At 44.3% G+C, this 23230-nt stretch overlaps 1 protein-coding gene across 1 annotated transcript in view; it reads left to right on the top strand.

Moving 5' to 3' along the window:
• Positions 1–1322: 1322 nt before the first annotated feature.
• trps1 (trichorhinophalangeal syndrome I) overlaps positions 1323–23230 on the top strand; it is a gene marked incomplete at both ends in the record, with an annotated part of 138880 nt that continues 116972 nt past the window's right edge. Inside the window, 6 exons of the mRNA XM_080735349.1 lie at positions 1323–2097; positions 3047–3162; positions 12887–13478; positions 18181–18395; positions 21871–22012; positions 22788–23037. Of these exons, the coding sequence (XP_080591475.1) occupies positions 1323–2097; positions 3047–3162; positions 12887–13478; positions 18181–18395; positions 21871–22012; positions 22788–23037 (2090 nt within the window). The remainder of the gene's footprint in view (positions 2098–3046; positions 3163–12886; positions 13479–18180; positions 18396–21870; positions 22013–22787; positions 23038–23230) is intronic.

Here is a 23230-nt window from a genome sequence, read left to right as displayed (position 1 = left end):
TCTATCTCTCTCTCTCTGTACCCCCTCTCCCCCCAATCTGAAATGGTCTTTCACAGCTGCCATGTTTCTGATTTTTGCAGAGGCTGTTTTTCGTTGACGAAGGCTGCGGTCTTGCGAGAAAAAAATAATAAAAAAAGAAAGAAAGCATCACATGGATCTTCAGACCGTTCAAAGACGGTCTGGAGTTGTGGCATGAAGGCTTCTCCACTGTACACATACATCACTGTCAGAGAGATCTGTCTGTCTGCGCGCTGCGTTAATCATAAGCATGTTAGCAACGTCCCGGAGAGAAGTCTTGCATCTCCCAAGGAAAAATAAAGTCCTGCTTTCCCGAAACTGGTGCTGGGGACAAAAAGATACAGGGACATGCTCACATTTGTATTTACTTATTTATTTATTTTTGTTTACGTTGCACAATACAATGGTTTGCCTCAGGTTTTGGGATGACAAAACAGTGTCAGGTGTGTGGTGTTAATTTTGTTGACTAAATCTATGACAAGAAAATGTCTGTTGGCTACCTTTTTCCACTGATGAGAACTAAACAAAAACTAAGCTATGATGACTAAAACGCTAGACTAAAATATAGGGACTAGTGGAGAAGAGATCCAGTAGTGGGTGCACTCGGCTATTTTCAGCATCCAACAAAGTGAAATCAGCTATTACGACGCCATCAAGGCCTGCCCAAATATTGTTTTTGTCGAGCTCGAGACGTTGTGAGCTTGTAGATCGGCTATTTTCGGCAAAGAGGTTCCGTGTAGAGGGGAAAAAGAGCAGCCTAAGTACAGACTGAAAGGTCAAGTTTATTACTTATTGACGGTTCAAGTGGTTAAAAAAAACACACACAAACTGACATGAATCCAAAATACACTGATGATTGTGCTGTCAAACGATGAACCTAGGCCTACAGTACATGGAATCTATGAACAGGTTGTGGGGGTCCCTGCTTCATCTCTCTCTCCAGAGAGTGTTTATTGTTTATTTCGTCGACTAAAACTATGACGAAAAATGTTTGTCGACTGCGTTTTTTTCACTGACGAAAACTAAATAAAAACGAAATAAAAACTAAGCTGTGATGACTACATTTGAATACATTTTAGTTGACTAATCAACTGTAGATTTAGTCAACTAAAATCTTATGATATTTAGTTAGACTAAAACTAAAACTTTTCAGGTGGCTAAATTATGACTAAAACTAAATTACATTTTATTCAAAAGACTATGACTAAAACTAAATCAAAATTTGCTGTCAAAAACAACACTGCTATCCACTAAGGGGTCCTTGGCCCCCTGTGTTAAAAGTCTCTCTCTCTCTCTCCTCAGAGATGGTGAGGAAGAAGAACCCCCCTATCCGGAGTGTGGGAGGCGAGGAGGAAGAGGAGGAGGAGGGGAGGAGGAGGCACGGCGGCGCAGGAGGAGGAGGCGCAGCGGGAGGAGCAGGAGGCGAGGAGGAGGAGGAGGGCGAGGAGGAGGGGCGCGTGGGCGCAGAGGCGGAGCGCATCATCCGGCCCTCGGAGCCCGCCGAGTCCTCCGGCCTCCGGACGCGGGGGGACGAGGAGCAGCCGGTGGAGACGGAGGACACGGGAGACAGCGAGTGCGTCTCCTCCGTCTCCGTCTCGCCCTCGTCCGTCTCGGGCCTGGCCATTAAGGACGAGCGCTACGGCAACGGCAGGAGAGGAGGAGGGGGCGGGGACAAGCCTCTGACGGACGGGCCCGACAGCCAATCGGAGCCCGAGGACGGGGAGCAGCGGGGAGGAGAGGATAGGAGAGAGGGCGGCGAGGGCGGCGGTCGCCTCTTCCTCGCCGGCCCTCTGCTCCTCTCCTCCTCGGCGCCACACTTCCTGTCCCGGCGGGAAGGCGGCGAGGAGTCGACCACCACCGCCACGGACACGCCGCCGCTGTCCGCCAGCCCCTCGCCCAAGCTCCAGGACTTCAAGTGCAACGTGTGCGGCTACGGCTACTACGGCAACGACCCGGCCGACCTGGTCAAGCACTTCAGGAAGTACCACCTGGGCCTGCACAACCGCACGCGGCAGGACGCCGCGCTGGACACGCACATCCTGGCGCTCCACAACATGGCCCCCCAGCACACGCTGCAAGGTGACTGGCACACTTAGCCGAGTCTTCTAACTGTCATTTAAGCCACTTTTATTTATGTTTACAAGTTGGCATGGCACGCCACAGAGGCTCTGTGATGTGCCATGCCAACTTATGAACGTGAATAAAAGTGCCTTAAATGACAGTTCCGTGAGTGCTGGCATTCTCTTTTAGAGATTCTCTTGTTAAAAGTTACTTTCGCGACCGTGCATCCAGTAAAAATGCTCAGAGAAGTGAAGATATTTGTTGAGTCGTGCTTGCATCTTTGATGTAAACTGCAATGTGATGTCACAATGTCAACCACATTGAGACGTTACGGAAGGAAGGAAGGTTGCTTGTTGCTGGTTTACAAGTACAGTAAAACGTATTAATTTTCGGCTCGATCAGCGAAAGAGAGGGGGGGAGGATGATAGGGGGAGGAAGGGAGGGAGGGAGAGAGAGAGAAGGAAAGGGAGAGCCTATTTCCCTGATGCATTACCTGGGCCAAAACTGCGTGCCAAAACCCTAACATGATGACCAACGAGTCAACGAGTCAATAATGCAACAGTATAGTATTACTATATCACTGTTGTCGGGCAGACATATTTAAACCTTTTGTGTTTCAGTTTTGCTGTATGAGAGTATTATATCGTATATAATAAGGAATATTTACATCATTTTGACTTAAGGCAGACCTATACAAACTCACGAGGGCTGAACAAGCTCTGAAATCAAACCTCGGTTTGGGGCTCCAGCTCATGGCTTGATAATCCACCCAGGCAAAAATGTAATTTTTTTAATGCTATGTTGATGAATTGAATACATAGGACCGCAATGGAATCAAGTCCCCCAGGACTTGTTTTTTTGTTATCCTTTTTAGCCGTAGTCTCCGATTGTACCTCGTGCTGTTTACATTTCTGACTAATCAAGTATTCAATCAGTCAATCAATCAATCCTTGTTTTTGCTGTGAAGACGCCCAGGCAGGACAGGGACAGAGGAACCAAGCCAAAGAGATGGGGAAGACCAGACAAGACAACCACGGTCAGCAGCATAGGACGGTCATGATGAATGGCACGTATGATGTACAGGTAAGATGGGGACCACACACACACACACACACACACACACACACACACACACACACACACACACACACACACACACACACACACACACACACACACACACACACACACACACACACACACACACACACACACACACACACACTGTGTACAGCAGGGGTATTCAACTAGATTACAGTAGGCAGGTCGATTGTAATATTACTTAAAGCCGGCGGCCAGCCGGCCACCATACAATTTGTTCTAAAGAAAAACTAAACAAAACATAGTTGACTGTTTGGCTGGAAAATGTTAAAGGACCAGTTCACCCATTCAGTCTTTGAGGCTAGGAATTGATGTGTGTTCAGATAATCCTTATTGGCTGAGCCCCCAAACATGCCATCTCCCTCCTTTTGTAGCTACTGTACTTACTTCTGAGCTTTGAGTGGTTTTGGTCCTTCACACCACAGAAAGAATTCTCCATCTCATCCATTTCATTCATACAAACATAGAAACACTCCAGAACCATGTCAGCCTCACTGCTCTTCTCACAAAGGCACCCTGCCAGGGACCTGCACACAGAACACATTGAAATGCGTACTTCCTATTTTCTCAAATTCAGAGTCAAAGCCTGTGACATGAATTCCCTCTTGACAGGCAAGGAAGTAAATTGTCGCTGTCGTCAGAAACCTCCTATCTCCATATTTTAACTTTTTGTGTTTTTTTTGTAAATAAGCACGTTACTTGATCGTCTTACAGCATCACACAAAAGCATAAAGAAAGCATGAAAAAAACCATTAAATCACGTCACCTAGTGCCACTTTTCGAGCTTGCAGATCTGCTGCATTATCTTTTTACCATTTATTTTATTTGAATTGTTTTGGAGATATGAGGTTTCCACCTGACAGAGCCAAAACACAATAAATCAATGGCTTATAGTGCAGGGGTAATTGGGGGTTTCTAAGGGCCATTTATTTTAGACCAATATAATTTTTTATTTATTTATTTTTTTAAGTCAAGAATCTATTCGGTGTTTTAACTTGATCATAAGTGCCACACAAAAGCTTCAAAAGTATCAGATCTGCAAGCTGGAAGCGCACTAGCGCAGCACAAAGCGACGCACTTTTAGCTTGTAGATCTGCAACCTTTACGTTTTTTGAATCCTGAAAAGTAATAGTTTTGGACTTATGAGGTTTCCATGCGACAGAGACGATAAGCAATTGTAGTGAATGGAAACAGCAGTAATGTAAAGCAGGCAGTATATGACCAGTAGACAGTGATCTAAAATGTCCCTTTAGTTTACATATAAGGATAACATTTATAATGTACTTGCATAAAGTACCAAATACATTGATGACTGAAAACACTACAACACTGGTTGTTTATAATCACACACAGTATTTTAGCTGGGTTAAAAATACAATTGCTAGTAAATTGTAATCATGTAATGTAATATGACTCATTAATTAATCAGTTGAAATAGGTGTTGGTGCTTTTGCATGGTTGTCATATCACATTTTTGTAATCATTCAAAATGGAGCTCAATCAATACAGATGATAAAATAGCAGTCTGTTTTTGCTGAATTTCTGTGGACTGTTCTCGGAACGTAGATTTGTCGCAGACAATTCTTGATAAGTGATAATTCAAACAGTACAGGGATAGAGTAACCTTACAGTAACAATACATTGTAAAAGTAACATATTTTCATACGCTTGTAAATCTAGCCCCATAACTGAAGTGAATAATTTATTGGTTTGAACAAGCTGTAAGTGATTTGCAACATAAGGCTCTGTGTGTGTGTGTGTGTGTGTGTGTGTGTGTGTGTGTGTGTGTGTGTGTGTGTGTGTGTGTGTGTGTGTGTGTGTGTGTGTGTGTGTGTGTGTGTGTGTGTGTGTGTGTGTGTGTGTGTGTGTGTGTGTGTGTGTGTGTGTGTTGCGCGCGCACACACACATGCTTCAGAAATCAATCTGGTTGAGAGTGAGAGAGAATGCAGTGACTAATTTGTGCAGTGGGGAGTTTGTTGTTGAACATAGTAAAATGTTGTAGACAGACAGATGGACAGGCTCAGACAGACGGACAAATGGGGCACCTGGCAGACACACTGCCTATGCACACACATATGCCTACTACGCACGCACGCACGCACGCACGCATGCACGCACGCACGCACGCACGCACGCACGCACACACACACACACACACACACACACACACACACACACACACTCTGTCTACACTCTCTCTACACTGTCTTATCTGTATAGTACAGTTTTAGTCTTTAATGCAGGGAATTTGCTTTTGATTAAATCAAAGCTTAATACTGCAAGTCTGTAAAATAATTGATTACAAATGGATAAATGAACACAGGATTTTTACTGTGTACAATAAAATACCCTTTGTTTTTCTTTTTTGGATGGATTTAACAGAGGGGTACAGTATGGATTAATGCTGTGTAATATGGATTAATGCTGTGTAATACATTTTATATTCACAAGTCACAGTAAAATATTCAGTGTTATTTTATTCATGACTTGCACACTTTGAGTTAAATTAGGACTGAGGATTTTACTGTATTGGGAGAAAACCGCATGACCCTTCAAATCACTTTCCGATGTATTTCACGTTCACCCATTCACACACGGATGGCGTAGGAAACCATGCAAGGCCAACCTGCTCATCAGGAGCAGTTAGGGGTCCAGATTCATGAGACACAGCTGCCTCATTACACTATATTATGGACTTGTCCCACAATGCACTGTGAAAGGTAGCTGGGCACAGCCTATGGTTAAGCCTATAACGCAACCCTTACGGTATAGACCATCATACATTGCACGCCGCTGAATGAAAAATGTATCTGGCACGTGATGGCAATGACGTCATTAACGGTGACCTGAGTCGTGTCTGAAATGTGGTTTTTATTTTGCGGATGAGTTCACTGTAGTCCCCTACATAGAATTTCCTATAGGTTCATGGGCGTAGGGACTGAGTATAGTGAGTGACTGAGGAATTTGGGACACAGCCCAAGTCATGATACACATCTACTGCAACAGTTGCCCCATCTGTCCGTCTCCTTTTGGCAATTTCCCCTACTTCATTCACTTGATTTATTTGTGTTGAAGAATATACCATATGAATAGAGAATACATCAAAAATCTGTAAAATAAGCACACTAAAATAACTGCTCCTAGACATAGCAGATCAACTTGTATACCTAGCTAGTTTTGGCGTGCAACACCGACAACAGAGTATTTAGAGTTAAGGTCTTTGTACACTGCTGCGTTTTTCGTTGCAGAATGAGAGAGAGATAGAGAGAGCAAGGGATCGAGTGGTGCGCGAAACGGGCGGCAGTGTGCAAACGTGACTGACATAACCTGAGGTTGATTTTTTTATTTGCGCGCTCCGGAATTCACTCCGATATTCGGCCCGAAAAACGCAGCAGTGTGCAAAGACCTTTAGAGTTTTAGTTCTACCACTTTTTCGAGTCACGTGTTCAAATACTGGATTCTGATTGGCTAAATTCCGGAGGTTATGAGAGGACAACTGACGCAAAGTTGTGTGTCCGAGATCAATGCGCCTCAGTGTACATCCGGGGACTTTCCCCCAACCAACAAATGAAGGTCGCAGCGGTCCTATGTTTACTAACGTGCGTACTATCGTCGCCGATTTATTTGGATCCAATGCAATCCGCCAACTTTAAAGCCCCTTTTCTCTGAACCTATGCCTTTCTGGAAGCGAACAGCCTCTATTTACGGCCGGAACGGTGCTTTTAACTGACGTTAGCTTAGCTGTAAGCTAGACGCATGGATTACTATGGAGTTGACGCCATCTGTTGGTGAGTAGAAGATGTTGTTTGTGGAACTATCTGCTGTCTCGCGGAAGTTTTATAGGCAATAATGATTGTAACTTAAGATCCTTGCAAGTTACAACTATGTGTTTTCTTTCATGTATACGGGAAAAAGTGGTAGAAAAGCTATTTACCACTCGGGGTCGGACATTATGCTCTCATAATGTCCTGAGTGCGGGTGTTATCGGACTCGGCTGCGCCTCGTCCGATAACACCCGCACTGCGGACATTATGAGAGCATAATGTCCTCTCACTCGGGGTAAATTGCTTACTTCTTTGATATCGAGAAGAAGATACCTGCACACTGTCTTCACTTGCTCAATAAAGCAAATAACTTTTATTTATAATGATTAATGATTACTACGTTTCGGTCAAAGACCTTCCTCATGCATCTATTGAATCCAATAGCATCTGATAGAAGTCTAAGGTAGGTGTTTGACAGAAACATTGCTATTGTAAAAAGAAGGTTTTTCTGTGTTGAGCAAGTGAAGAGCGGATGCCTTCTTCTTACCAGTTGTGTCTGCTCCACCAACTGTACTCTGATCAGGTCGCAGGTCGCTGAACTCTGACAGTTTATAGAGCTACTACCGTATGTACTATGCCAGTGGTTCTCAACCTTTTCAGGCCACGACCCCCAAAATAATCATATGTTACCTGGGAACCCCCCATCCTGACGAGCACTAAGAGTTGAGGAATTACAGTTTGTATAACACGGTTCTATTGTTGCGCGGCGTTGTGAGCATGTAGATCGTCTATTTTTCACAATTTCTGCCTCTACTATTTGACAATTTGGCCAATGTTTAATTTGTCATTTTAGAGGTATTGAAAAGTCCTTAAATTGTTCGTTGATATACAATCACATCACCGACACAGGTGCTGGACCTAAAGACAGTCCACTACTCGCTAGCAGAATGCAGTGAAAACACGTCACTATGACAGCAGACTGGCATGTACTGTATGTGGAAATTGAATTTTCTGTGTGTCTTATGAAGTTTATCAGGTTACGCTAGCTGACAACCAGATGCTACCTTAACACAATATTAATGCCTCCTCCATAGTCTGAGGGGACCGCTTTTGCTAGCTCATGATGCTTATTTGATTGGCTCTACACGGCTAATCAAAGAAACGCTACGTGGTTGAGACAAAACAGGACCATGACTTAATCCGTGTGGAGCAGATAAAAATAGTTTTACAGAAAACAGTAACACAACAGTATCTTTGATTAGTCAAAATGGATGTCTGGACAATCCCCCAAAAGTGGCAGGAACTTGTCCCTCCCCAAATACAGTATACGCCCGTGGTGTGGCACCATGACACACGAGTTTATAAATACTCTAGTTTATGAATACTTTGCAATGTGAGGAGATTAGTTACCAGTAAGACTCCCTAATCGGAGATTAAGATAAGCGACCGTCAGGTCGCATGCACAATCTTTAGAAGGTAATCGTAGCCAATCAGAAGGGAATATGAGAAATGGGACAGATCCGTGTTGATGACATGACTTTAGAAATACTGTGTACCTTTTTGCGTGATTTTAGGGCAAAGTCTGTAGGAGCAGTGTTAAAAAGTGTTTTGCAAAGATCCGCCTGATGGTGGCATTAAAAGAGGGGCATGTGAGAAATCAGGGTCGGAGGTTGTGATTTGCCATCGAATTTGCATGATTTTAGGCCAAAATCTGTAGGAACAGTGTTCAAAAATTTGTTTTGCAAAATTCAACCTGATGGTGGCGCTAAATGGGACAGATCCATGTTGATGACATGACTCTAGGCATTGGCAGAGAAACACACCACATATTAGGAACAAATAGGTCTACTACAACTCTCAGTTCTTTTAAATCATAGCTCAATACCTTTCTGTTAACTGCTGCCAGCTCTTTCCTTTTTTATCATATCTTCTGCACTGAAATTACATTTTCTTATTTTAAGTTATTCTTCTTTTTCATTGCATTCAAATGTCTTATAATGTTTTTCTTCTGCACCACTTAATGTTTTGTGTAAGACATGTGGAAGGGCCTTGTTGTTGAAATGTGCTGTACAAATAAACATACCTTGCCTTGCCTCTAAACACTTAAAACCTGCATAGTTAACCAGAGTCCCACAGGGCTCTATACTCCGCCCCACCACTAGCTCCTTCTTTCCTTCAAGCTCACAACGTGTTGCCAGCCTGTAGATCTGCTATTTTCTCCTAAACAGGCCCCCTTTAGAATAGGGACACAAGGGTTAATGTGGTGTGTGAGACCACATCAGAGCTTTAATGGAACCTTAATATAATATTATACTTTGTCACATATTTATTATGTAATAGAGTAGCAGGCTTGGGGGTGACAGCAGCGTGGCTTTAGTGGTGGCAGGAGAGAGAGACCGCGCCACCACGTAAAAGGTCACAGTTTCAATCTGTGCGGCAGCCAATGAGTGGCCGGCGCCGCCATCATCAAGGAGTGTGTTTGTCCTGTGTGAGTGTACTTGACCGCTGACACTGACCTGCTAACGGTGATCACTCAGAGCGACTGACTGCTCTGTCTGAGTGCACTTGACCACTGGATGCTGTCTGGCCTCTTGAAACCTGATTTGTACGCTGTCATTTAACGGTGTCCTACCTACTGCACAAACTGCAAAAATACATAAAAATAACAATTCACAATGTGCCGTTGTGAGTTCTGCAGTTTCAAGTGTGGTACGCCGTCATACGACGACACTTTGTGAAACTCTCTCAACATCAGCAATTTGCACAAAAATTAACAGATTTCTTCAGCATATATATATTTTTTTCATATTCGTGCACATTTCATGACGTTGAAAAGAATCTCATAATTTCCCTACTAATCTTTTTTCTTTACCCCCCTCATGGTTAGTCTACCCCATTTTTGTTAGCATTTAGGTCATGGATTATGGCTTTACGTGTGTATATGAACAGTGGAGGTTTGTCTGAAAGATTTAAACAAGATGATCTAATAAACTAGGAGAAGTGTGTGTGTGTGTGTGTGTGTGTGTGTGTGTGTGTGTGTGTGTGTGTGTGTGTGTGTGTGTGTGTGTGTGTGTGTGTGTGTGTGTGTGTGTGTGTGGGGGGGGGGGGGGGGGGGGTAGTTGAGGAGTTTCATTTCATTTAAACCAGCAGTCTGTAATGGGCGTAAGTCACGTAATGGACACAGACACACACACACACACACACACACACACACTGTCAGAAATAGAAAATCCAGTGGGCTTAAGTCGTCATTACGATGAAAAAGTGAAAGTATAAAAAAGCGAATGAAAGGGGTCTCTATTCTCTCATTCCCTCCCTACATTACTTTCTCCCTCTCTCTCTCTCTCTCTCTCTCTCTCTCTCTCTCTCTCTCTCTCTCTCTCTCTCTCTCCCTCTCTCTCTCTCTCTCTCCCGCCCACGTTTGGAAAATTCCATGTTGTCATTCGCCGGGACGAGACGCCTCGTCAACCAATGAGATTGCATTTGGGAAAGGAAAAAAAGCAGAGAGATGAGGAGAGAGAGAGACCGAGGGAGAAAAACAAAAAGAGAGACATGAGAAGGATGGAGGGAGAGAAGAAAGGAAGGAGAGAGGCTGAGGATAACAGGAGATGGAGAGAGGGAGGAGGAGGAGGAGGAGGAATGGAACGGGGGAAGAGGGAGATGGAGAAGAGAGAGAGAGAGAGAGGGAGCAGCGGTTGTAATTGGTTGTTGGGCGCTGTAATGAAACAGCTGTCAGATGCGTTTAACTTGGCTTCTCCTTCCCCTTCTTTCTCTCCTCTCTTTTCTCTGCATGCCCTCCTCCTCCTCCTCCTCCTCCCCGGCTCTGTTTCTCGCCGCCTCTGTCTGTACTCCCGCTCTCTTTCTCTCCTCCCTTTCCCTCCCTCTCTCTTCAAAGCCCTCCTCTCCTCATCTCTCCTCCCCCTCCTCTGTCCCTTCTCTCCGTCTCCATCCGTCCCGCCGCCCCTCAGCCTCAGCCTCTCCCGTTCACCTTCTGCTCCGCGTCGTCGTTCCCCCAAGCGCTCCTCGTCCCCTTCGCTCGTCCAGTGGTGTAAAGTAACTAAGTACATTTACCCCTTTAAGTACAACTTTGAGGTATTTGTACTTTACTTGATTATTTCCATTTTTATATTGTACTTTTACTCTGCTACATTTTTCTTTTTAAACTTTAGTTTCTATTTACTTTGTAGATTTTGATTATTATCACAAAATATAGTACATTAACCACTTCAGCCCTATATTTCGGCCATTTGAAAATATTTTCATACAATTGAAAATTTGAAATGGACCATTCTGCAGGATGAGTACTTTTAATTTTTGTACTTTAAGTACATTTTGATACCAATACTTCATTACTTTCACTCAAGTACATTTTGAATTCCGGACCTTTACTTGTAGCGTTTCTGCATTGCAGTATTGATACTTTTACTTAAGTAAAGCATGTGAGTACTTTTTCCACCACTGCGCTCGTCCATTCCCTCCTCTTGCCCCACACGTCATCCCTCCATATCTTATCCCTCTCTCTCACTCTCCCTTTCTCTCTCTGACCGTTTCTTTTTTCCCCCCGTCCGTCCCGTAAAAAAAAAAGAACATGTCTTTGATGTGTGTCTGGTCGCCTAATTGTCGGGGCTAGGTCTACTGTGCGTCGCTGATTGGATGATTGCCGTTGTGAGCTCACACAGCAGTAATAGCCGTCATTAAGCTTTCTGACTTTTATCCACTTGAATGAAAGAGAAATTGATCGGCTCTTTCGCCCGTCTCTCTCCGTCTGCTTCACTCCTCCTCTGTGTCTCTCACTCTGCGTTCTCTCTCCGTGTCCTCGCGTCACTTTCTCACTCTGTTCTCTTCTTAGCAGTTGGCTATATGTGTGTGTTTTCTTTTCTCTTTTTTTCTTTGCTTGCTGTGCCTGCAAATCTAATTATTGTTATTATTATTATTTTAAGTAAAGCAATTATTTCAGGGGCAGGGAATTGACCCGGCACGTAACATAGTAATAAAATCACACTTTGGACCAAGTTTAAATAATACTGATATGCTAATTTGGAGGTTTATTTTAAAATGTAATTTACTAAGGTAGAAAGAATCTACCTGGGTTGGTATTCCTGGCTTATGCCTTCGGCAATTTACCTCCACAATGTGCACGCTCCATGCATCACCATTGTCACACATACTCGACAGAAAATAGTTTTATACAGTATGTAGGGTTTATATTTAGAATTGGCATTTCAGCCTACTGCTGCCAGTTTGAAACCTTATGGAGAGAATCGGAACTCACATTGATATGGGATGGCTGGGTATTCTTTCACAAATCTTCTGCAGCATTGGTCACTGCTGGACTGGTGACATCAGCATTTCATCTGATGACTCTTTGTCCACCCAGATTTGATTGGTTTGTAATTAGAACAGGGGTCTTCAACAGGGGGTCCGGGACCCCTAGGGGGTCCTCACAGTTACTACAGGGGGTCCTCCAAATCTTTGTGTGATAGAAACTTGTTTTTTCCCCCTTTTTTACATTAACATTAACCATTTGAACCCTATAGCATCCATATTCTGAGAACCAAAAATAGCAGATCTAGAAGCTTACAACGCCTCACAGCGCGAGGCGTTGTAAGCTTGTGGATCGGCTATTTTCTAGAGGTTTGGTGTAGAGGGGAAAAAAGAGCACACGTCCAGAGTGAAAGGTCAAGTTTATTAAGTATTGACGGTTCAAGTGTTTGAATATCTGAAAACACAATTTGACATGAATCCAAAATACACTGATGATTGTGCTGTTAAATGATGGAACTATATGGAATCTACAAAAAGGTTGTGGGGGTCCCTGCTTCATCTCTCTCTCAACTAAGGAATCCTTGGCCTGAAAACTTCGAAGACCCCTGAATTAGAAAATCCACTGACCATGTATTAATCTTTCCTTTCTGTTCTTTGTGTTCTCTGGACGGAAACAGGTGATGCTGGGCGGCACGCTAATCGGGATTGGCCGGAAGACACCAGACTGCCAGGGCAACACCAAGTACTTCCGCTGCAAATTCTGCAACTTCACGTACATGGGCAGTAGTTCCTTAGAACTCGAACAGCACTTCCTGTCCTCCCACCCAAATAAGGTCAAAACGCCGCCCACCACGCCCCTGCTCGCCAATAACAACCTGACAATCCACGAGAAGGGGAGGAGTCAACTCTTAGACGGGGCGGAGCGAGTGGCGGTGAGAGCAGAGGACGATTCGTTGGTCGGGTACTCCATCCCGGTCAGGGACTGCTCTGATTCGCCGAGCTGGGCCGGGGAGGCGGGCCGAGGCCACCTGCTGGCATACTATTGGTGTAAATTCTGTAGCTGGAGTTGCGAGTGGGGAGGAGGTGCTGGGAAGCTCTTGGAGCACTACGAACAGAGACACAGAGCGACCACAGGGGGCGCTCTGAGCCCCAACAACTCTATCCCTGCGGGGGAAGATAGAGGAGGGAGAAGAGAAGGAGGTGAGAGAGACCACGTTGTGTCCAAAAGCCGGAAAGATCTAGCATCCACCCCGTCCAACACAACTCAAGGTAATGATATGGGACAAGTAGATTGCTGTAGCAGAGAATTATACGCACATTGACAGTGGTTGCTTCTCTAAAGCCCTTGATACATGTAGACATTTTTTCATCAATATCAACCAGCAACGACCAGAGGCGTATTTGGGTATGGCCATTGGCACCGTCACAGTATGTTTTGAGGTTCTTTGTAATGCTACTGACTCTTGAACAAAGTATTGCATTGGAGGTTTGCCTACTTTAGAAGCCATGAAGGGAGCTGACAGGCCCTTCTTGATGTCATATTGACATATTTGTTTTTTATATTTTAATTATATATTTTTAGAGGCATGTCTACCTTTTGGGCACCCCTGAGTTAAATAATTCCAATCACCTGGTATTGATTGATTGATTGATTGATTGATTGACTGACTGTATACTTTATTATGAAAGAAACGTAAACAGCACAGAGTACAGTAAAACATTTAGGCACAAAAAGGTCCTGCAGGCTTGTTTTCCATTGTGGTGCCTTCAAGTATTAATCTATGTGTACTTGGAGGGCTGGAATGGAAACCAAAAGTACTCAGTTCCCCATGCAGGTCCAGGGCTGAGAACCGCTTTACAAATGTATTGTGAAATGAAGTTACCCTCCGTCGCCTTCTACATCCAGGGGCGTCACACCACATTCTGGGCCCTGGGTACAAGGATTCACTGCGGGCCCCCCATGAATGTTAACTATTGAAAAATAGCAGATATACAAGCTCACAGCGCGGCGAGCTTGTAGATCTGCTATTTTTGAAAAATCGTGAAAATGTCAGTGATGCTCAAACCTTTTCATGTGAAGGACCCCCCATCTCAAAATATTTAGTTCCAGGGAACCCCCAGAAGCAAAATTTGAGTTACAAATGTTCACTTAAAAAAATACATATATTCAAAGATGTGCGCACATTTTCACGACTTTTCAAAAATAGCAGATCTACAAGCTCGCAGCGCGGCACTCGGTGCCGCGCTGTGAGCTTGTATATCTACTATTTTTCAATAGCTAAAGTTACTAGGGCCCCTCCACCTTGGGCCCTCGTAACTCAGTCCCACTTTCCTATATTGTGACGCCCCTGTCTACATCAGTGGTTCTCAACCTTTTCCGGGATCAGGGCCCGCTAGAACATCTTGAAGGTTGTTCTTGGCCCACCAACCTGACCACTAAACACGGCATCCTCTGACAGACTGCCGAGTTTAGTGGTCAGATGGGCGGGCCGTGTACATTTTCAGAACGTGTTTATTTTAATTATGAATCAATCAAGTGTGTTCCTGCTTGGATCAATGGAACAAACATTGTATACGTATCCGTGTCACAATGGCAACTATCTTTTTTAAGAAACAATTCAAGGAGTAAAGAAGTTGTTTTTAAGTAGAAGCCTGGAATTTGTGTTTCGTGTTTTTGTCACATCCCTAAGCCAATAATGTGATGACCGGCGGAGTTGAGTACTGAGTCTCCTATTGCCGGATGACCTGGCTGTTCATCAAAATGTGACAAAATAAAAAATGTCCATGGATTCAAGGCTTCATGGGTTGTGTAATTCAGGGGTCTTCAACAGGGGGTCCGGGACCCCTAGGTTGTCCTCAGAGTTACTACAGGGGGTCCTCCAAATCTTTTTGCGATAGAAACTGTTTTTCTATCAACTACTTGAACCCTAGCGTCCATATTCTGAGAACTTTAGCCAAAAATAGCCGATCTACAAGCTCACAACGCCTCGCAGCGCGAGGCGTTCTGAGCTTGTGGAAGGTCAAGTTAATTAAGTATTGATGGTTTAAGGGGTTAAATATCTGAGATTGACATGAATTCAAAATACACTGATGATTGTGTTGTCAAACAATGGAACTATATGGAATCTCTGAAAAGGTTGTGGGGGTCCCTGCTTCATCTCTCTCTCAACTAATCTCTCTCTCAAAGGGTCCTTGGCCTGAAAACATTGGAGACCCCTGGTGTAATTGATAGAAAATAAGCAATCTTTTGGCTGATGAACTACTCCTTTAAAAGTGTTTAGTGTCTTAGTGTTTTGCTAATTATTTAAGGGCCCACTTGCAGTATCCTCACGGCCCACCAGTGGGACCACCCGCCCACCCCGCCACACACACACACACACACACACACACACACACACACACACACACACACACACACACACACACACACACACACACACACACACACACAGACAGACCAAAACAAAGGTTGAGAATCACTGTTCCACATTGTTCAACATGGTCTTCTGATACGGCGGGTCCCACACTGTGTTCATAATACACTGTAATGCAATCACACGGTACAAGGCTTTGCTTAACAGCTGGTACGTGGCCCCGCACTTTGCTGCGTTTCATAATTCATGACGCCGCTTAACTTGTGCTTCGAGGGTTGCACTTTGACCTCCCCGGCCTCCCCTCGTCTCCCCTCCCTGCTAGAATAGGCTACAGCAGGGCTCTTCAACGTCTTCAGGCCAAGGACCCCTTAGTTGAGAGAGAGATGAAGCAGGGGCCCCCACAACCTTTCATAGATTCCATATAGTTTCATCGTTTGACCGCACAATCATCAGTGTATTTTGGATTCATGTCAAATTGTGTTTTCAGATATTTAACCACTTGAACCGTCAATACCTTTCACTCTGTACTTAGTCTGCTCTTCTTCCCCTCTACACCGAAGCTCTTTGCCGAAAATAGCCGATCTACAAGCTCACAACGCCTCGCAGCGCGAGGCGTTGTGAGCTCTGAGGACCCCCTAGGGGTCCCGGACCCCCTGTTGAAGACCCTTGGGCTACAGTATATGCACAGCAGCCATATTGGAGGGAAGTTGGGTCGCTTCTCACTTCCTTCAAAGGTGTCGCCAATGACACTAATGAAGGCTCTGTTCCATTTCATGTAGCACAGTGATTCTCAAACCTTTTATTTGAAGGACCCTCTCAGAGTTACACACCTTTTTAAGGGTGCATTTGGAACCCCACAATAACCCTGGGTTAGGGTTAGGGTATCACAGTTAAGGTTAGGGTATCACAGGGCCTGTGATACCTAGGTTTCCAACCTTTCAATTAACAATAAATGAATTCAATAAACATTATTTGAAAGTAAAAGACGCAAGGCAAGATATCAGGACGATAAAAGGTGTTCCTTCCATTGGTTGAATTAAGATTCTTCTGAGGCACCCCCCCCCCCCCCCCCCTCAAGCAACAGCTTAAAATTCAATTCAATTCAAAGGAGCTTTTTTGGCATGAGAAAACATACGTTTACATTGCCAAAGCAAGTGTCACAAATAAAATAAAAACAATTGAAAATGGGGAACATATAGTTGGAGGGGGTACAGCATTGTGTAAGCAGAGCATGGTGACATGTTATATATATATATATATATATATATATATATATATATATATATATAGGGTATAAAAGCTTTTGGAACAAATAGAAGCATTATTTTTTCTCAAAATGCATTTAAAGGTAGCATACTGTATGTGCAGTAGGTCTAGATGTCAATCCATGGTTTTATAGTCCTTAGGGTGGTTGTGTTCCTCTAGCCCAAGGGTCTTCAACAGGGGGTCCGGGACCCCTAGGGGGTCCTCAGAGTCACTACAGGGGGTCCTCCAAATCTTTGTGTGATAGAAACCGTTTTCTCCTCTTTTATATTAACCACTTGAACCCTAGCGTCCTTATTCTGAGAACGTTAGCCAAAAATAGCAGATCTACAAGCTCACAACGCCTCGCAGCGCAAAGCCTCGCACTGCGAGGCGTTGTGAGCTTGTAGATCAGCTATTTTCGGTAAAGGGGTTTTGTAGAGGGGAAAAAGAGCAGACCAAGTACAGAGTTAAAGGTTAACTTTATTAAGTATTGACGGTTTAAGTGGTTAAATATCTGATCACAAATTGACATGAATCCAAAGTTCAATGATGATTGTGCTGTCAAACGATGAAACTGTATGGAATCCACAAAGGTTGTGGGGGTCCCTGCTACATCTCTCTCTCAACTAAGGGGTCCTTGGCCTGAAAACGCTGAAGTCCCCTGCTCTAGCCTTCTTTTGTCGCAACACTAATGTTGCTGCTGTGTTCACACATAGAGTATATACGGTCCCTCCCCTGGGGAGAACATCCCTTCAGGATGGAGAGAGTTAACATCAAGATAACATGCATCCTGCCACACCTATCTATAGCCCCTTTTCCACTGGCCCAACACCACACCACTCCACACCACACCGCCCACTTGTGACAGGTTTTCCACTACAAGGACCTAGTAATACATTCATACTTTATAGTGTATTATAATCACAGTTCTAATCCATTATAGTGTATTATAATTTAGGATAGTTGTAATACAAATTTATATTGTATCATAATCACAGTTAAAAAGGTTAATTTGTTTCTTACCGGTAGGGGTACTTTTGTGTAATGGAAAATGTAGATATTTGTATGTGGTGCGGTGTAGTGTGGTGTGGTGTGTTGCTAAAGCTGCAGTCGAAAAGGGGCTTATCTAAACACACCCACATCGTAAATACCAGTGGGGTGGGTGAATTTCAGCACCCTGACTCCGTCTGACCAGAAAGAAACAGAGCCTTCATTTGTATTATCGGTAACACCCGTGAAGGAAGTGAGAAGAGACCCAACAACTCCTCTCTCCAAAATGGCTGCTGCTGTGCAAATGGCCTATTGTGATATCGTTGACCCTTCTGTTTTGTTCTTGTCTTCCTGGCTCCTAGGAGAGGCGGCCGGCAGCGACTCGGAGGCGGTGGTGACGAGCTACAACTGTCAGCTGTGCGACTTCCGCTACTCCATGGCGCACGGCGCCGACGTGATCGTGGTGGCGCCGCTGCTCCTGCACTACCAGCACAACCACGCCATCCACAGATGCTGCATCCAGCACTGCATGTACTGTCCACAGGGCCTCTGCCAGCCCCAGAAACACCTGGGAGAGGTCAGATCAGCATCACAATTATTACTAGTATAGTGAGGTTGCTATAGGCCAGAGTTTCTCAAACTTTTAGATTTCAAGGTCTCCCCTTAACTCTGACAGTGTACAGATGGAACCAAATGGACCCGTTGGGGTCCATTTGGTTCCATTTGTACACTGTCCGACTTGTATGGGTCCAATTAGACCCCCCTAAAGGAACCCACAGAGTCCCTGGAATCCACTTTGAGAAACATTGCTATAGGCAGAGAACTTGTATGTCACCTAAAAATAAACCTGTTTTCAGTTAACCTTTTTCTGTCACCTAAAGCAGTGGTTCACAACCCCAGGGGGTTCCCCAAATTATTATTATTATTATTTTTATTTTTTCATTTTTTTGGGGGTGGGGTCCCAGGGGAAATGCGCACCGGGTGTGTGCTCAGTGTAGTGAGTGCAGTGGGCGGTGACGTTGAGAGTGCATTCAGTGAGGCTTATTTATGAACGACCAGATAAGAGGCAACTGTGTGTTTTTTCAGTAGGAAAACTTTATGAAAAGCAGCAGTTGCTAACGTAACGTTGCTATTGAACTGGACCTGCTGTTAGTTTGCACGTTGATGCGTGTGTAACAATAAAGCCCAAAGGACCAATAAAGCAGCAAATAGTGCATTTTGTTATCATTTCCTACACCATTGTTCACAGCTGAGAAGTGCGAGACACCGCCATGAAAACCAACCAATCAAAACACCGCACCGACGTACCACACTGCGTAACGTGGCGCCAATCCTTGAACTCGACAGCTCTGGGTTTGGTTGGCAAATGAGGGAAGCCGATGCATACAATCTCTCCGAACGCAGGCAGAATTTCTTTCTACTTACTCAGACCCGCGGGGCGATAGATGCATATATTTGTGTGTTTTTTTTTTTTTGATTCTCAGATACCTTTGGTACGTCCAAATTGCCAAGCTCTGCATACCTCGGGGGCATATGAGACACACTCAGACGCTGTCCGAGTTATAACAGGGACACATGTTGTGACACGGGGGCAGTAGTTTTTTTTTGTTATCAAATATTTTTATTTTCCATAATCAAAAGAAAAATGCAATTAACAGACAAACAACACAAACAATAGTAAAACAAGAAAAGGAAAAGAAAACCCACCCACCCCCTTTCCCCGGACCAACACGGAATGTACAATAGTGCATGCCTGTGCTAGGCTGTTACCACTATATAGTGATTTCTTGAATCATAGCCTTAAGCTTATCTGCAATGTCCGACCACATATTAATGTTTTCTTCTTTTGCTCCGTGTAACCTTGCTATCGACTGCTCTAAATATACTATATCTAGAAAGGTTAAGGCCCACTGGCGAAACGTTAACGTATGAGGAGGTTTCCACCGCGTAGCTACCATCTTCTTCGCCGCCGTTACACCAGCAAAGAAGATGCGCTTGCGTATATTGTTTAGTTGCAACTGTGAGACGTCATTTAATAAAAATAAAGAAGGAGAAGATATGATATTGATACTAAAAATAGTTGAAAGTTTTGAGGCAACCATATTCCAGAATGACGACACATTTGGGCATTCCCAAACCATGTGAAGGAAGGTACCAATACTATTTGAGGCGCAGAGAGTGCAGTTGGGATTATTCAAAATCCTCATAGCACATAGTCTGCGGGGAGTTAAATAAGTCCGATGAACAAAATTTAAATGAATTTGTTGATGGTCTGGATTTCTAGAAGATAGCCTAATGTTAGACCATACTGTGTCCCAACAAAAGTCAGGGTCCAAATTTGGTACATCATTCCTCCAAACAGTATCAACAGATAGGGGCCCATAACTACAGTCTAATAAAAAACCATAGAGGGTGGAAACCAAACCTCTTGTTCTGTTACCATCACAGATAAACTCATGGAAGGGGTGCAATCTAAGGGGAGCTTGCCATGGGACCCCATAGGTCCTCATGGACGTTCTCAGTTGGAAGTAGAAAAAAAGGGTATTTCCAGGCAGATTGAAGATGTCACACAAATCTCGAAAAGGTCGTAAACCATTTCTATCAAATAAGTCCCCTAATGTACGAATCCCCTTAGCCCTCCACCTTGGAAAGCGAATGGGGCGATCCTCGATTAAAAGTCTTTGATTATTGAACACTGGGGAAAATAAGTTCCATTTACAATCAATCTTACACATCTTTTCAGCTGGGGGGCAGTAGTTGTAGTAAAGTCTATGTAGTGCATTGCATACAGTTTATCTAAAAGAAAGTCCTTTACGTGATGTGAAAACAAGCAAAAGAAAGGACAGGGAAGTAAACAGGATGGCAGTGGCTCAGGAGGTAGAGCTGCCATCTTGGAATCCAAAGGTTCCTAGTTTCATCCCCAGATCCATCCATCCATCCATCCATCTTCAACCGCGTATCCGGAATCGGGTCGCGGGGGTAACAGTTCCAACTGAGACCTCCAGATTTCCTTATCCTGAGCAACTTCCTCCACTCCCTCAGGGAGTATACCGAAGATTGCTCCTTGCTGTTTGTGTCGAAGTGTCCTTTTAGCACAACAATTCCGGACGAGTGTTTTTTTTACCGTAATCTGATTATTATTATCTTTTATTCCATCCGTTAACCAGGCGTAGCATCGAAGAAAATAAAAAAGGCAATTTCTAGTGCATGTTAGCTCTGACCGGAGGGGGTGGGATCTGGAAGCCGTTCGCCTTTTCACACCAGCCCATTATTAACAAAACTCTGTGAATGTTTGTGAATGGGTGTATGTGCGCTTTGGAGAAAGGTGCCATATGCAAATGCATCCTTATCCATTTACACATTAATTAACTCTGAAAGTGTAAAAAAGATACCGTAAATGGTCTGGGCTTTACTGCGTAGAAACTAGGAAACACATCTGAAAGCAAAGCTGTGGAGAATATATAAAGTAGTAAAAAGGAATTACACTGCTAGTACTAGTCGTAATGATAATTATACTTGTTGATGGTGGTTGTATTCGCAGCAGAACTGCCTAACTACAGTACATAAGTCTGCTGTCCTCACGGTCAAATGAGCAATGAAATAACTGGGAGAAAGAAGATAACGATTACTATTTTAAAGTACCATTGTACTTTATTCTTCAATAGGAAATAAAAAAACACAAGTCTTGATTCCTTAATACACGCACGCGTGCGCACACACACTTTGATTCACTGCGAAAACAAAACAGTTAAGTCATATCCAGAGTAATGTCACGACTGGTAGGGTTTTATTTTAATGAGCAGAAAGCCTGATAAAGGGCTGTTCACGCGGAGCACTATAACTAAATATAGTTTTATAAATCATTCTCAAGTGGATGAGAGTTCACACCAACTTAGTAGTTCTAGTGCTCAGTGTGAATAGCCCTTAAGTCACTTTTGAATGAACTATGTATCTTTTCAGCCAAACATTCATTTTCTGGCTACAAACCCAAATGTGTGCTTTGACATTTCTAGAGTGCATAAAATATGCATTGTGTGTTATTGTCTTTGTAGGTATCTCACCCGTTTGCCTGTCAGAAGCCCACCTGTCCCAAATGCTGTTCCAAGTTCCCTCAACCCACCAAACCACAGGACACCATCGGTTCCAAACCCGGTACTGCCACCTCGCCAAGCGTAACGCCTCCCAATCCTAGAGGTGACTCAAGGGTTCAGCACTTAATGTGTTAAAAATTCAACTTGACACAGTATGTCCACAAGCTATATGGGCATTCCAAGATATGGGATTAATATGATGACATCAGGGATCTCCATATATGGGCATAAAAGGGACAAGGACTGACACAGAGATCTCCATATATCGCCTTTCATTTATTAGTGAATACATTTCCCCCATTGACTTCAATGGGGACAATTCAAATGGTAAGATGGAATTCATTTGCAAGTGTGACTGGCGTCACGGCAACCTAGATCTTAGTGTTTTGCCAATTATTTGGGAGCCCACTTGCAATACCCTCATGGCCCACCAGTGGTCTCCGATCCCCACAAGTTGCGAACCGTTGCGAACCGTTGCTAGATTTTGGAGAGAGGCCGAGATAGAAAAGTGGCATTTGACATGTGCCAGACATGTGCCGTTCCAAAATGGCATATGCCGTTCCCAAAATGGCATCAACGGCATATGCCACTCCGGCGACGGCATATGCCATTCCGGCGACGGCATATGCCACCCCGGCAACGCATATGCCACCCCGGCAACGGCATATGCCACTCCGCAACGGCACGCGCCACTCCGACAACGGCACGCGCCACTTCGGCAACGGCACGTGCCACTTCGGCAACAGCATATGCCACTTTGGGAAATGGCACATGCCTGGCAGATGCCAAATGCCACTTTTCCAGCTCGCCCTTTATGGGATTTTGGTATCCCTGGTCGTGCTGCTGCTCACCCCAGCCTTGTTTCTCTGTCCCTCTAGGGGTCACCCACCTATGTGACCAGTGTGCGTTCGCCACCGCCGACATCGACGTGCTGCTCCAGCACTACGAAAGCTGCCATACCGTCGCCAGCCTAAAGGGGGCGCCGCCCCACGTCAAGGCTGAGGAGGAGGCAGGGGGGAGAGAGAAGGACGGAGGAGGAGGAGGGGGCGGCGGCGGCGAGGGGGAGTACTCGTGTACAAAGTGTCACTTCATCACAGAAGTGGAAGAGGAGATTTTCAGACACTACAGGTAAGTGCGTGTGTGTGTGTGTGCGCACGTGTGTGCTTGTGCGTGCGTGTGTGTAATTTATTTTATTCAAAGGCATTTATTCTTGGCAGCAGCGGGCGTGAGAAACTTCAAAAGGTATAAAGGATGCAGTCTGCTCGAGGAGACGATTCCCCCCCCAAAATATTCCCTTTGGAAATACCTTTTAACCCATTTA

Source organism: Nannobrachium achirus (assembly GCF_963921795.1).
Source record: "Nannobrachium achirus genome assembly, chromosome: 10".
In the NCBI taxonomy this organism is placed as follows: domain Eukaryota; kingdom Metazoa; phylum Chordata; class Actinopteri; order Myctophiformes; family Myctophidae; genus Nannobrachium; species Nannobrachium achirus.
This window is presented reverse-complemented; position numbering and strand designations above follow the sequence as displayed.